Source organism: Mobula birostris, chromosome 2, assembly GCF_030028105.1.
Source record: "Mobula birostris isolate sMobBir1 chromosome 2, sMobBir1.hap1, whole genome shotgun sequence".
In the NCBI taxonomy this organism is placed as follows: domain Eukaryota; kingdom Metazoa; phylum Chordata; class Chondrichthyes; order Myliobatiformes; family Myliobatidae; genus Mobula; species Mobula birostris.
This window is the reverse complement of record NC_092371.1, coordinates 90773733-90786657: the sequence shown is the minus strand read 5'-3', so window position 1 is coordinate 90786657 and position 12925 is coordinate 90773733. Positions and strand designations below refer to the sequence as shown.

Genomic DNA, 12925 nt, shown 5'->3' with positions numbered 1-12925 from the left:
AATTCCAATGTCATCTGTAAAGAGTTTGTACATTCTCCCTGTGGAATACGTGGGTCTTCTCTGGGTGCTCTGGTTTCCTCCCACAGTCCAAAGACATACAGTTTAGTAGGTTAATTGTTCATTGAGAGTTGTCCTGTGATTAGGCTAGGGTTAAATTGGGGATTGTTGGGCGGTGCAGCTCAAATGGCCTATTCTGTGTTCTTTCTCTAAATAGATAAATATATATAAAAGGCTGGCATGCTGTGTCGGGCTGAAGGACCCATTTCTGTGCTGCACAATTCTATTGCCATGCATCCAATTTGCAAGCTCGCTTTGGATTCATATGCTCTAACATCTTGTTTCAGATTCCTATGTAGCCTTGTCAAGACCCTACTGAAGTCCATGTCAACTACACCAATACATCTCCAAAAAATGTGATCAAACAGGATCTCCCTCTAACAGTACCATGTTGACTACATTTGATTAATTCCATCTGCCAGACTGGCTAACAGCTTCTTCCCTCAGGCTGTGAGACTAATGAATACCCTGCTAACACTGAGGTCTCGTCAAAAGGACAGCCAGCTGTTTACTGTTCATCCATGCTGCACACTTCACAGGCATTTGAATTATATTTTATTAACTTATTTGTGATAATATTTTGTTTTATGTGCTGTATGTGATATACAGTGGCATGTAAAAGTTTGGGCACCCCTGGTCAAAATTTGTGTTACTGTGAATAGTTAAGTGAGTGGAAGATGAACTGATCTCCAAAAGTCATAAAGTTAAAGATGAAACATTCTTTTCAACATGTTAAGCAAGATTAGTGTATTATTTGTGTTTTGTACAATTTTAGAGTGAAAAAAAGGAAATGAGCGCCATGCAAAAGTTTGGGCACCCGAAGAGATTTGAGCTCTCAGATAACTTTTACCAAGGTCTCAGACTTAGATTGTTAGGGCTATGGCTTGTTCACAGTCATCGTTAGGAAAGGCCAGGTGATGCAAATTTCAAAGCTTTATAAATACCCTGACTCCTCAAACCTTGTCCCAATAATCAGCAACCATGAGCTCCTCTAAGCAGCTGCCTAGCACTCTGAAAATTAAAATAAATGATGCCCACAAAGCAGGAGAAGGCTATAAGAAGATAGCAAAGCGTTTTCAGGTAGCCATTTCCTCAGTTCGTAATGTAATTAAGAAATGGCAGTTAACATGAACGCTGGAGGTCAAGTTGAGGTCTGGAAGACCAAGAAAACTTTCCGAGAGAACTGCTCGTAGGATTGCTAGAAAGACAAATCAAAACCCCCATTTGACTGCAAAAGGCCTTGAGGAAGATTTAGCAGACTCTGAAGTGGTGGTGCACTGTTCTACTGTGCAGCGACACCAGCACAAATATGACCTTCATGGAAGAGTCATCAGAAGAAAACCTTTCCTGTGTCCTCACCATAAAATTCAGCGTCAGAAGTTTGCAAAGGAACATTTAAACAAGTCTGATGCATTTTGGAAACAAGTCCTGTGGACTGATGAGGTTAAAATAGAACTTATTGGCTGCAATGAGCAAAGGTACGTTTGGAGAGAAAAGGGTGCAGAATTTCATAAAAAGAACAACTGTTAAGCATGGGAGTGGATCAATCATGCTTTGGGCTTGTGTTGTAGCCAGTGGCATGGGGAACATTTACTGGTAGAGGGAAGAATGAATTCAATTAAATACTGGCAAATTCTGGAAGCAAACATCACACCATCTGTAAAAAAGCTGAAGATGAAAAGAGGATGGCTTCTACAACAGGATAATGATCCTAAACACACCTCAAAATCCACAATGGACTACCTCAAGAGGCGCAAGTTGGAGGTTTTGCCATGGCCCTCACTGTCCCCTGACGTAAACATCATCGAGAATCTGTGGATTGACCTCAAAAGAGCAGTGCATACAAGACAGCCCAAGGACCTCGCAGAACTAGAAGCCTTTTGCAAAGCAGAATGAGCAAAAAACCCCCAAACAAGAATTGAAAGACTCTTAGCGTTTACAAGCTGTGATACTTGTCAAAGGGGGTGTTACTAAGTACTGACCATGCAAGAGTGCCCAAACTTTTGCTTCGGGCCCTTTTCCTTTTTTGTTATTTTGAAACTGTAAAAGATGGAAATTAAAAAGTAATCTTGCTTAAAATATTAAAGAAATGTGTCATCTTTAACTTAATGCCTTTTAGAAATCAGGTCATCTTTTACTTGCTTAGCTATTCACCGTAACAGAAATTTTGACCAGAGTGCCCAAACGTTTGCATGACACAGTATGTTTTGTGGATCCACCGTGGTCCAGAGAAACATTGTTTCATTTGGTTGAATATATGTACAGTCAGATGACAATAAACTTGAAATATAAATTAATTCTGTCCCTTTCAGCCAAAACCTTGGCTCAGTTTATATCATTATAATATTCTATACTCTACACCTGTAATATGCTTCCATTATCTTTATCCAACCCTCAATATCCATTAACATTCTAGCTTTCTTGCTCATTTGACCTTTCATATTTAAAGAAACATGTGGCCCTGAACCTTCTTGAACTCACGCATTTCCTCTCAGATATTGTTACATCAGTGTAGTGCTTGGCAGTATAATGTTTTCACACATGTAATCATGCTTTTGTACAAAATGACTAACTTACCACACCGGCATAATGAACCAGCTCAAAGTGAGCTTCATATTTGCGTTTTTTGTCTGGCCGTGGTTTCTGCAGATTGGGAGATTTGCCAAGGTGATTGTCATATAGCTTGGCTTTGAACGACATGTCTGTGGCTTTTGGGAACATGCATTCCTCTTCCAGGATTGACAGGATACCTAGAGGCTGGATCAAACATGAAAATACTTAATTACAAATGAGCGTTCTTGGTACTAGATCTAGTCTGTAGATAATGTTCTGTAGTATGAGCACCAGAGACACAAAGACTACAAGCTCTAATTTCCAAATGCCTTGGTAATTATTCCAAGATTTTTATTCAAATGTTAATTCCAAGAATTTCAAAGTTAATTGTATTCTGCATAATCATTAATGTAAGCTAATTATATTGCATAAACAGAATACTTAATCAAAATACGGTACTCAAGGTGTTGTATCTAAATGCACATAGTATAAGAAATAAAGTGGATGATCTTGTTGCACTATTACAGATTGCCAGGTATGATGTTGTGACCATCAATGAATCATGGCTGAAGAATGGTTGTAGCTGGGAGCTGAATGTCCCATTGTATCAGAGGGATAGGAAAGTAGGCAGAGGGGGTGGTGTGGCTCTACTGGTAAAGAATGGCATCAAATCAATAGAAAGATGTGACTTAGGATCGGAAGATGTTGAACCCTTGTGGGTTGAGTTAAGAAACTGCAAGGGTAAAAGGACGTTGATGGCAGCTATATACAGGCCTCCCAACAGTGGCTGGGAGGTGGACCACAGGTTACAACAGGAAATAGAACAGGCGAGTCAAAAGGGCAATGTTATGGCAGTCATGAGAGATTTTAATATGCAGGTCAATTGGGAGAATCAGGCTGGTAATGGATCTCAAGAGAGTGAGTTTGTTGAATACCTAAGAGATGACTTTTTAGAGCAGTTCGTCATTGAGCCTACTCAATGATCAGCTATACTGGATTGGGTGTTATGTAATGACAGTTAGGGAGCTTAAGGACCAATTAGCCTGACCTCAGTGGTTGGGAAGAAGTTAGAGTCAATTGTTAAGGATGAGGTGATGGAGTACTTGGTGACACAAGACAAGAGAGTACAAATTCAGCATGGTTTCCTTCAGGGAAAATCCTACCTGAAGAACCTGCAGAAATTCTTTGAGGAGATTACAAGTAGGATAGATAAAGGGGATGTAGTGGATGTTGTATATTTAGACTTTCAGAAGACCTTTGACAAGGTGCCACACATGAGGCTGCTTACCAAGTTAACAACCCTATTACAGGAAAGTTACCCTCAATCTTTTATGTTGCAATGAATAAAGTCCTAACTTATTCAATCTTTCCTTATAACTCAGGTCCTCCAGGCCCAGCAACGTCCTTGTATATTTTCTCTGCACTCTTTCAACCTTTTTTAAATCTAACCTGTATGTTGGTGGCCAAAACTGCACACAATACTGCAAATTAGGCCTCACAATTGTCTTATACAACTTAAACATAATCTGTATTCAATACTTAATTTATGAAAGCCTACCTGTTCTTCTGATGTGTGTTCTTTGACGTTAAGCTCCTAACTATGATTTTCTTTCAGCCACTATTCAGTGATGCCCACCTGCCGATACCCAGCTGCGCTAGAAGTTTATCTACCTTATTTTGTATATTGCAACCATTCAATTATAACACCTTACAGAGTCTTCATTAGAACATTAGTATGGTTACAAGACAACAAATAAAATTGACAAAGAATAGATGGATCAGATGTTGATGAGCTGTGAATTACAGGGAGATGGGCTGTGAATTGCACATTAATGAGCATGAATTACAAATTGATCAGCTGTGACTCACAGGTATATAGGCTGTGAGCTATGGCCACTTTATATGTGGAATGAGGGAACTAGGTATCATTGAAATAATAGTGGTGGGATAGAATGGACTTGTCTTAAACCTACAAGCAGAAGAGTAGGATGTATCAAATAGTCACCTCTCCACTGAAAGGAATTATTCGTATCCTATTTGTCAATCTTTGTTTGCTTCTGACCGTAAAAATATCAAACAACTCAAAGCCTCAATGAAAAGCTTATCAGAGTTGTCTCTGAAATTTTATAGTTAGATCACAAGGCACAGGAACAGAAAAAGGCCATTCAGCCCATTCATTGATTGAATGAAAGCTCTTTGCATCTACAAATGTTATTTTTAAAAATCATCGCTACCTCGACAACCTTAATCTGCCCCAGTTATGGGCGTCCCCTCTACACACTCCATCGCATACTCTCTCAACAAGTTTCCATTTCTGACGAAGGCTCCTTGACCCAAAACATTGATTGATTATTCCATAAGAAATAGGAGCAGGAGTCGGCCATCTGGCCCATCGAGCCTGCCACGCCATTCAATGAGATCATGGCTGATCTGGCCATGGACTCATCTTCACCTACCTGCCTTTTCCCCATAACCCTTAATTCCCCTACTATGCAAAAATCTATTCAACCTTGTCTTAAATACATTTACGGAAGTAGCCTCCACTGCTTTATTGGTTGGAGAATTCCACAGATTTACCACTCTCTAGGAATGGCAGTTCCTCCTCATTTCCGTCCTAAATCCACTCCCCTGAATGTTGAGGCTATGTCCCCTAGTTCTAGTCTCACCTACCCTTTCATATTTGTATATGCTTTAATAAGATCTCCTCTCATTCTTTTGAATTCCAGCAAGTACATTCCCAGGCAACTCAATCTTCTCATAGTCTAACCCCCTCATCTCTGGAATCAATCTGGTGAACCTTCTCTGTACTGTCTCCAAAGCCAGTATTATCCTTCCTCAAGTATGGAGACCAGAACTGCACACGATACTCCAGGTGCAGCCTCACCAGTACCCTGTATAGTTGCAGCATGACCTCTCTGCTCTTGAATTCAATCCCTCTTGCAATGAAGGCCAACATTCCAGTTGCCTTCTTGATAGCCTGATGTACCTGCAAGCCAACCTTTTGTGATTCATACACAAGCACTCCCAAGACCCTCTGCACAGCAGCCTGCTGCAGTTTATTACCATTTAAATAATAATCTGCTCTTTGAGTTTTCCTTCCAAATGGATGACCTTACATTTACCAACAACGTACTCCATCTGCCAGACCCTTGCCCACTCACTTAAACTATCTATATCTCTCTGCAGACTCTCTGCATCTGCTGCACAATTTGCTTTTCCATTCAATTTAGTATCATCAGCAATCTTGGATACACTGCACTCAGTCCCCTCTTCCAGATCATTAATGAATAGTTGTGGGCCCTGCAGCACACCGCTCATCATTGATTGGCATCCAGAGTAACACCCATGTATCACAACTCTCTGCTTTCTATTAGCTAACCAATCCTCTATCCCATGCTAATACATCTCCCCCAACTGTATGTGTGCTTATCTTATGGCTAAGTCTTTTATGTGGCACCTTACCAAAGGCCTTCTGGAAATCCAAGTAAATAATGTCCATCTTTTCCCCTCTATCCTCTGCACTTATTATATCCTCAAAGAACTCCAGTAAGTTGGTTAAACAGGGCCTGCCTTTGCTGAATCCATGCTGCGTTTGCCTGATGGATCCATTTCTTTCCAGATGCCTCACGATTTCTTCTTTAATGATAGCTTCAAGCATTTTCCCAACTACAGCTGTTAAACTAACTGACCTGCCTTTTGCCTACATCCTTTTTTGAACTGTGGTGTGACACTCACCATCTTCCAATCTGCCAGGACCTGTCCAGTGTCCAGAGAATTTTGGTAAATCATCACCAAAGCCTCTACTATAACTTCTGCCATTTCTTTCAGTACACTAGGATGCATTCCATCAGGACCAGGAGACATGTCTATCTTCAGGTCCACAAGTTTGTTCAGCACTACCTCTTTAGTGACAGCTATTGTATCGAGGTCCACACCACCCATCGCATCCATAACATCTCTGTTTGGCATGTTAGCTGGGTCCTCCACCATGAAGACTGACACAATATAGTCATTCAAAGCCTCTGCCATTAATTCATTACCCAATATCAATTCCCCCTTCTCGTTGCACTCCCTCTGTCATTAACGTATCTTCCATTATGTATGGAGAACAGACATAGATCAATAATCCCAATGAGGTCCCACTAGGGCTCCCTAAAATTGCAACAAGATGTCTGTATTCCTCCACTCAAATCCTCTTGTAGACAGCTGTAGACTTCAGAGAGAAGGTGGGCCACAACCTTGGAGGTTGCCCCTAATGGAAAGGTAAAGTTTAGTATAGGTTAGGGTACAAGGATGAAGTAGATTAGAACATATTGTCAAACATTACAAAGATCGGAATGTCTAATTATCTGTTCCCTAAGATCAAGTACATATTTTAGAATTAAAAGAAATATAGTTTAAGCAAAGTTTTTACCTTTTCAATCAGATCAATACAAGCCTGCAGATCCAGACCAAAGTCAATGAAGACCCATTCGATACCTTCCTTCTTATACTCCTCTTGCTCCAGCACAAACATATGGTGATTGAAAAACTGTTGCAGCTTTTCATTAGTGAAGTTGATGCAGAGTTGCTCGAAGCTGTTATACTGGAGTCCAGAGAAAGATGGAGGAGGATGAAAAAGATGGAAAAAAAACAGATGAAGAAAGAGGGAGGGAAATGGGATATGGAGAGACAAATAGAAAGAATAAGGAAGAAGGGAAGAATTAGCAGGTGAAGGAGCGAAAATAGTTTGGAGGAAGGGTGAGGGATTTAGAGAGAAAAAGGGAGGGAAATCCAGAAGAGAGTAGGAAGGGGAGAGGCAGGAAGAGGAAAGGAAAGGGGAAGAGGGAAAGAATAGAGGAGATAGAAGGGATAGAGATGAAAAAACAGAGAGTTGGAAGGAAGAGGAACACAGACAAAGGGGAGAGCAGGTGAGAAGGACAGACAGCAAGAAAAAAGAAAGAGAGGAAGAGAGGAAGAGAGGAAGGGAAGGTGGGTAAAGAGAGAACGTTATAGTTAATTAAGAATGTGGTCTGTATGATTGATGAACCAGTACAGTAATTATGAGCATTATTTCATGATGTAAATATCATTCTGCAATTTACAACACACTTAGATTCTGTGTCTTGTAGAGTGGGTGCATTCTCAGAGTGAGAACTCCAACCCCCTCCTCAATCCAGGTCATCAGGGGAAGGAGGCCAATGGAGTTATCCGTTGTTTCTTTCCTGGGCATTCCCTCCCCCTACCCATATCTGATACATTCAGCACTAGATTCCCTTGTGATTTGTTCCTTCAAGATGGTTCTCTCCCACCCTGCCGGCAACCGATTACCACCTGGTTTGCAACATAGTTGTCTCTCCAGTATAGTGTCTGTGCTGATAACCTACTACTTTACCACACTCAAGAGCAGCTTCAGCAAGGCCATTCAAACACTTTCTTCAGCCTACGAACTACACTTGCAGTGAATCAGATCATCATAAATTACAATCTGTGGTCCTTGCGCCTGGTGCTCTGAGACTTTCTATCAGGTTAGTTTTGAAGTGGTTGTATACTGAAAATCTTACTTCAAATATTTCAAAGCCTGCAATGTCCAGGACTCCAATGAAGAACTGTCTCGCAAGCTTTGTATCCAAAGTTTTATTGATGCGTATAACTAGCCACTTAAACATACGATCGTAAGTGGCCTTTGCCAGTGCCCCTACGGCATAGAGGACCTGGAAGAGATAAAATAGCGTCTTACATTTGCTGAATAATTTTCTACAGGAGATCAATAATAATCATTGATGTGTTCCATTGCTGCCTCTTTGACAACAAATGACTTTTATGTAATTTAGCACAACACTCATCAAGTAAAAAACAGTGAGCACCAAGAGTTGCTGATCTCTGTCCCTCCAGAGCAACACTCACAAAATGCTGGAGGAACTCAGCAGAGCAGACAGTCTCCCTCCAGTCTCACTCACTTTGTCTCTAATAGCTTTTGAAGCATTCGGAGATTTTGTCTCAGATCTCAGATCTCAGGGTCAGGTCACAGATCTCTCAGTGGGTGAGCATCTGGGGGACAGTGACCACCGCTCCCTGGCCTTTAGCATTATCATGGAAAAGGATAGAATCAGAGAGGACAGGAGAATTTTTAATTGGGGAAAGGCAAATTATGAGGCTGTAAGGCTAGAACTTGCGGGTGTGAATTGGGGTGATGTTTTTGCAGGGAAATATACTATGGACATGTGGTCGATGTTTAGATATCTCTTGCAGGATGTTAGGGATAAATTTGTCCCAGTCAGGAAGATACAGAATGGTAGAATGAAGGAACCATGGGTGACAAGTGAGGTGGAAAATCTAGTCGGGTGGAAGAAGGCAGCATATATGAGGTTTAGGAAGCAAGGATCAGATGGGTCTATTGAGGAATATAGGGAAGCAAGAAAGGAGCTTAAGAAGGGGCTGAGAAGAGCAAGAAGGGGACATGAGAAGGCCTTGGTGAGTAGGGTAAAGGAAAACCCAAGGCATTCTTCAATTATGTGAAGAACAAAAGGATGACAGGAGTGAAGGTAGGAACGATTAGAAATAAAGGTGGAAAGATGTGCCTGGAGGCTGTGGAAGTGAGCGAGGGCCTCAATGAACACTTCTCTTCGTTATTCACCAGTGAGAGGGAACTTGATGACGGTGAGGACAATATGAGTGAGGTTGATGTTCTGGAGCATGTTGATATTAGGGGAGAAGAGGTGTTGGAGTTATGAAAATACATTAGGATGAATAAGTCCCCGGGGCCTGATGGAATATTCCCCAGGCTGCTCCACAAGGTGAGGGAAGAGACTACTGAGCCTTTGGCTAGGATCTTTATGTCGTCGTTGTCTACGGGAATGGTACCGGAGGATCGGAGGGAGGCGAATGTTGTTCCCTTGTTCAAAAAAGGTAGTAGGGATAGTCCGTGTAATTATAGACCAGTGAGCCTTATGTCTGTGGTGAGAAAGCTGTTGGAAAAGATTCTTAGAGATAGGATCTATGGGCATTTAGAGAATCATGGTCTGATCAGGGACAGTCAGTATGGCTTTGTGAAGGGCAGATCATGTCTCACAAGCCTGATAGAGTTCCTTGAGGAGGTGACCAGGCATATAGATGAGGGTAGTGTAGTGGATGTGATCTACATGGATTTTAGTAAGGCATTTGACAAGGTTCCACACGGTAGGCTTATTCAGAAAGTCAGAAGGCATGGGATCCAGGGAAGTTTGGCCAGGTGGATTCAGAATTGGCTTGCCTGCAGAAAGCAGAGGGTCATAGTGGAGGGAGTACATTCGGATTGGAGGGTTGTGACTAGCGGTGTCCCACAAGTATTGGTTCTGGGACCTCCACTTTTCGTGATTTTTATTAACGACCTGGATGTGGGGGTAGAAGGGTGGGTTGGCAAGTTTTCAGATGACACAAAGGTTGGTGGTGTTGTAGATAGTGTAGAGGATTGTCTAAGATTTCAGAGAGACATTGATAGGTTGCAGAAGTGGGCTGAGAAATGGCAGATGGAATTCAACCCAGAGAAGTATGAGGTGGTACACTTTGGAAGGACATACTCCAAGGCAGAGTACAAAGTAAATGGCACAATACTTGGTAGTGTGGAGGAGCAGAGGGATCTGGGGGTACATGTCCACAGATCCCTGAAAGTTGCCTCACAGGTAGGTAGGGTAGTTAAGAAAGCCTATGGGGTGCTAGCTTTCATAAGTCGAGGGATAGAGTTTAAGAGTCGCTATGTAATGATGCAGCTCTATAAAACTCTGGTTAGGCCACACTTGGAGTACTGTGTCCAGTTCTGGTCACCTCTCTATAGGAAGGATGTGGAAGCATTGGAAAGGGTACAGAGGAGATTTACCAGGATGCTGCCTGGTTTAGAGAGTATGCATTATGATCAGAGGTTAAGGGAGCTAGGGCTTTACTCTTTGGAGAGAAGGAGGATGAGAGGAGACATGATAGAGGTATACAAGATAATAAGAGGAATAGATGGAGTGGACAGCCAGCACCTCTTCCCCAGGGCACCACTGCTCAATACAAGAGGACATGGCTTTAAGGTAAGGGGTGGGAAGTTCAAGGGGGATATTAGAGGAAGGTTTTTTACTCAGAGAGTGGTTGGTGTGTGGAATGCACTGCTTGAGTCAGTGGTGGAGGCAGATTCACTAATGAAGTTTAAGAGACAACTAGATAAGTATATGTAGGAATTTAAAGTGGGGTGTTATATGGGAGGCAGGGTTTGAGGGTCAGCACAACAATGTGGGCCAAAGGGCCTGTACTGTGCTGTGCTATTATATTCTATTCTATTTGCTGCACAAGTTGGTCAGGAATCAAAATTTGGAGTGTAATCTGTGTTAGGATCCAGAAACTAAAAAACCTTATTGTGCTGCAGAAGTATTTGTATCAAGGAATGCAAGGATTTCTGGGAAATGTCCTTTACCAATTAGTTCGGTAAAACATTCAGCATGGACGTGGTGGACTAAAAAGCCAGCCCAAACTCAAGAAGGTTTAATTGAAATGATTCTCACATGCCAAGAAATAAGAAAATGAAACGATGGCCCCTGAACTCTGAGTGAACGGCAAGCAGGGAAATTTCCAATGTTGCAAGTTCTTATCTTGGTCTGTCTTCTGCCAAATCTCTAGTATGATAAATCAGGTTGAGGGGCTTGACAGTGGCTTTCTTGGTAATAAGTCAGTTTGAGGGGCTTGGCAGTGGCTCTCTTGGTAAGTCCTGGCCAACCTCACAAACATTTTTCATTATAGTGTGAAAGGGAATCTTGTCCTCCTGTCGTATTCAAAATCTCAACGATTCAAGACCTCTGCCAGATACTCCAACCTCACGGCCAGGTGCCCAGTCATCCGTGGAGTCTGGAACAGAGGCCAGAGAGATGCCAGGAAGTGCTTAAGCAGTGTTAGGCCTCCTGAAAGAGCACTTAACTGGTACAAATTGTTAGATCTGATATTCAGGCCAAGTACAGGTCTGTAACAGTCCAGATGGAGAAACAGGAACGGAGAATTCAGGCTGAAGTGATCACGTTGTAGTGTGGTCAGCATTGAAAATGCCTGCAGGAAGCATAGAGTCCAGGCTTTGCAAGACCATGGGTTAAACACCTATATTCTAAGTGCTTGGCCATACAAACGCCAGTTCCTCACCGTGAGATTTTCTTACAGTTACTTTGCTGATCATAAATATTGTTGAGCTAAAGACATGGATGAGATTGACCTTCAATCAGTCATTATTACCGGGTGCACGTGATGGGAAATTGATGAGATAGAACTGTTCAGGTTCACACCTTCATTATTCACACCACATATTCCACACATCACACACACTTCACCAATGCGAGGATCCCCACCAGTAATATTGAAGCCAATGCATTCTGCTGTATTACCTGAGCAACAGTCTGTCCCTTGGTCACGTATTCATTTCCTACTTTGACCCGTGGGTGGACGAGACCTTTCAGCAGGTCAGCAGAACTGATACCCATCAGGTATGCAGCTTTGTCTGCATCTACAATATGAAGAACCAAGATTGAGCAAACCCTGAGACTGACACCAAAATGTTTATTATAGGTTTATAGGATCTAAAGATCCCCCAGCAGCAACAAACTGAGGAGCAGATCAGCAGGCAGATTTTGGAAGGGTGCAAAAATAATGGGATTGTTGCCATGGGTGACTTTAACTTCCCTAATATTTATTTGTACCTTCTTAGTGAAGTAGAGTTTGTTAGGAAAGATTCCTGATGCATAGGTTGAGAGAGCTAAGGCTTTTCTCCTTAGAGCAAAGGAGGTGAGAGGCAACTTGACAGAGGTGTACAAGATGATAGCAGTTCGAGTGGACAGCCAGAGACTTTTGCCCAGAGCAGATTTTTTTTCCACATAGTGAAGATAAAACCTCTATTTTTTATGTTCTCAGTGTTTGTCTTCCACAATGAAAGTGATTAGCAAAGATAATTGTCCCTTGGAATGCAAATGAGTATTGTGCAGGGAATGGTAAAATGCAATGTGTGTCAGTGGTCTGTGTTCTAAATTGATTCTGTTGGGCAACACATTGCAAAAGGGTATACAACTGTGCATTCAGACAGGTACAAATTGATTCTGTTGGAACTGTGCCGAACGTGTCCTTACCTGAGAAATTACTAGGGTTACCCATAGCCCTCTATTTTTCTGAGCTCCATGTACCTATCCAGGAGTCTCTTAAAAGACCCTATCGTATCCGCCTCCACCACCATCACCGGCAGCCCATTCCACGCACTCACCACTCTCTGAGTAAAAATCTTACCCCTGACATCTCTGTACCTACTTCAAAGCACCTTAAAACTGTGCCCTCTCGTGCTAGCCATTTC

General features: G+C 42.1%; 1 protein-coding gene across 1 annotated transcript in view; it reads right to left on the bottom strand.

The window, feature by feature from the left end:
• Positions 1–12925, bottom strand: part of LOC140188526 (myosin-1-like) — a 123005-nt gene that overhangs the window by 77817 nt on the left and 32263 nt on the right. The window contains exons 13-16 of the mRNA XM_072244892.1: positions 11973–12091; positions 8154–8303; positions 7025–7195; positions 2635–2814 (exon numbers count right to left, since the gene is read on the bottom strand). Of these exons, the coding sequence (XP_072100993.1) occupies positions 2635–2814; positions 7025–7195; positions 8154–8303; positions 11973–12091 (620 nt within the window). The remainder of the gene's footprint in view (positions 1–2634; positions 2815–7024; positions 7196–8153; positions 8304–11972; positions 12092–12925) is intronic.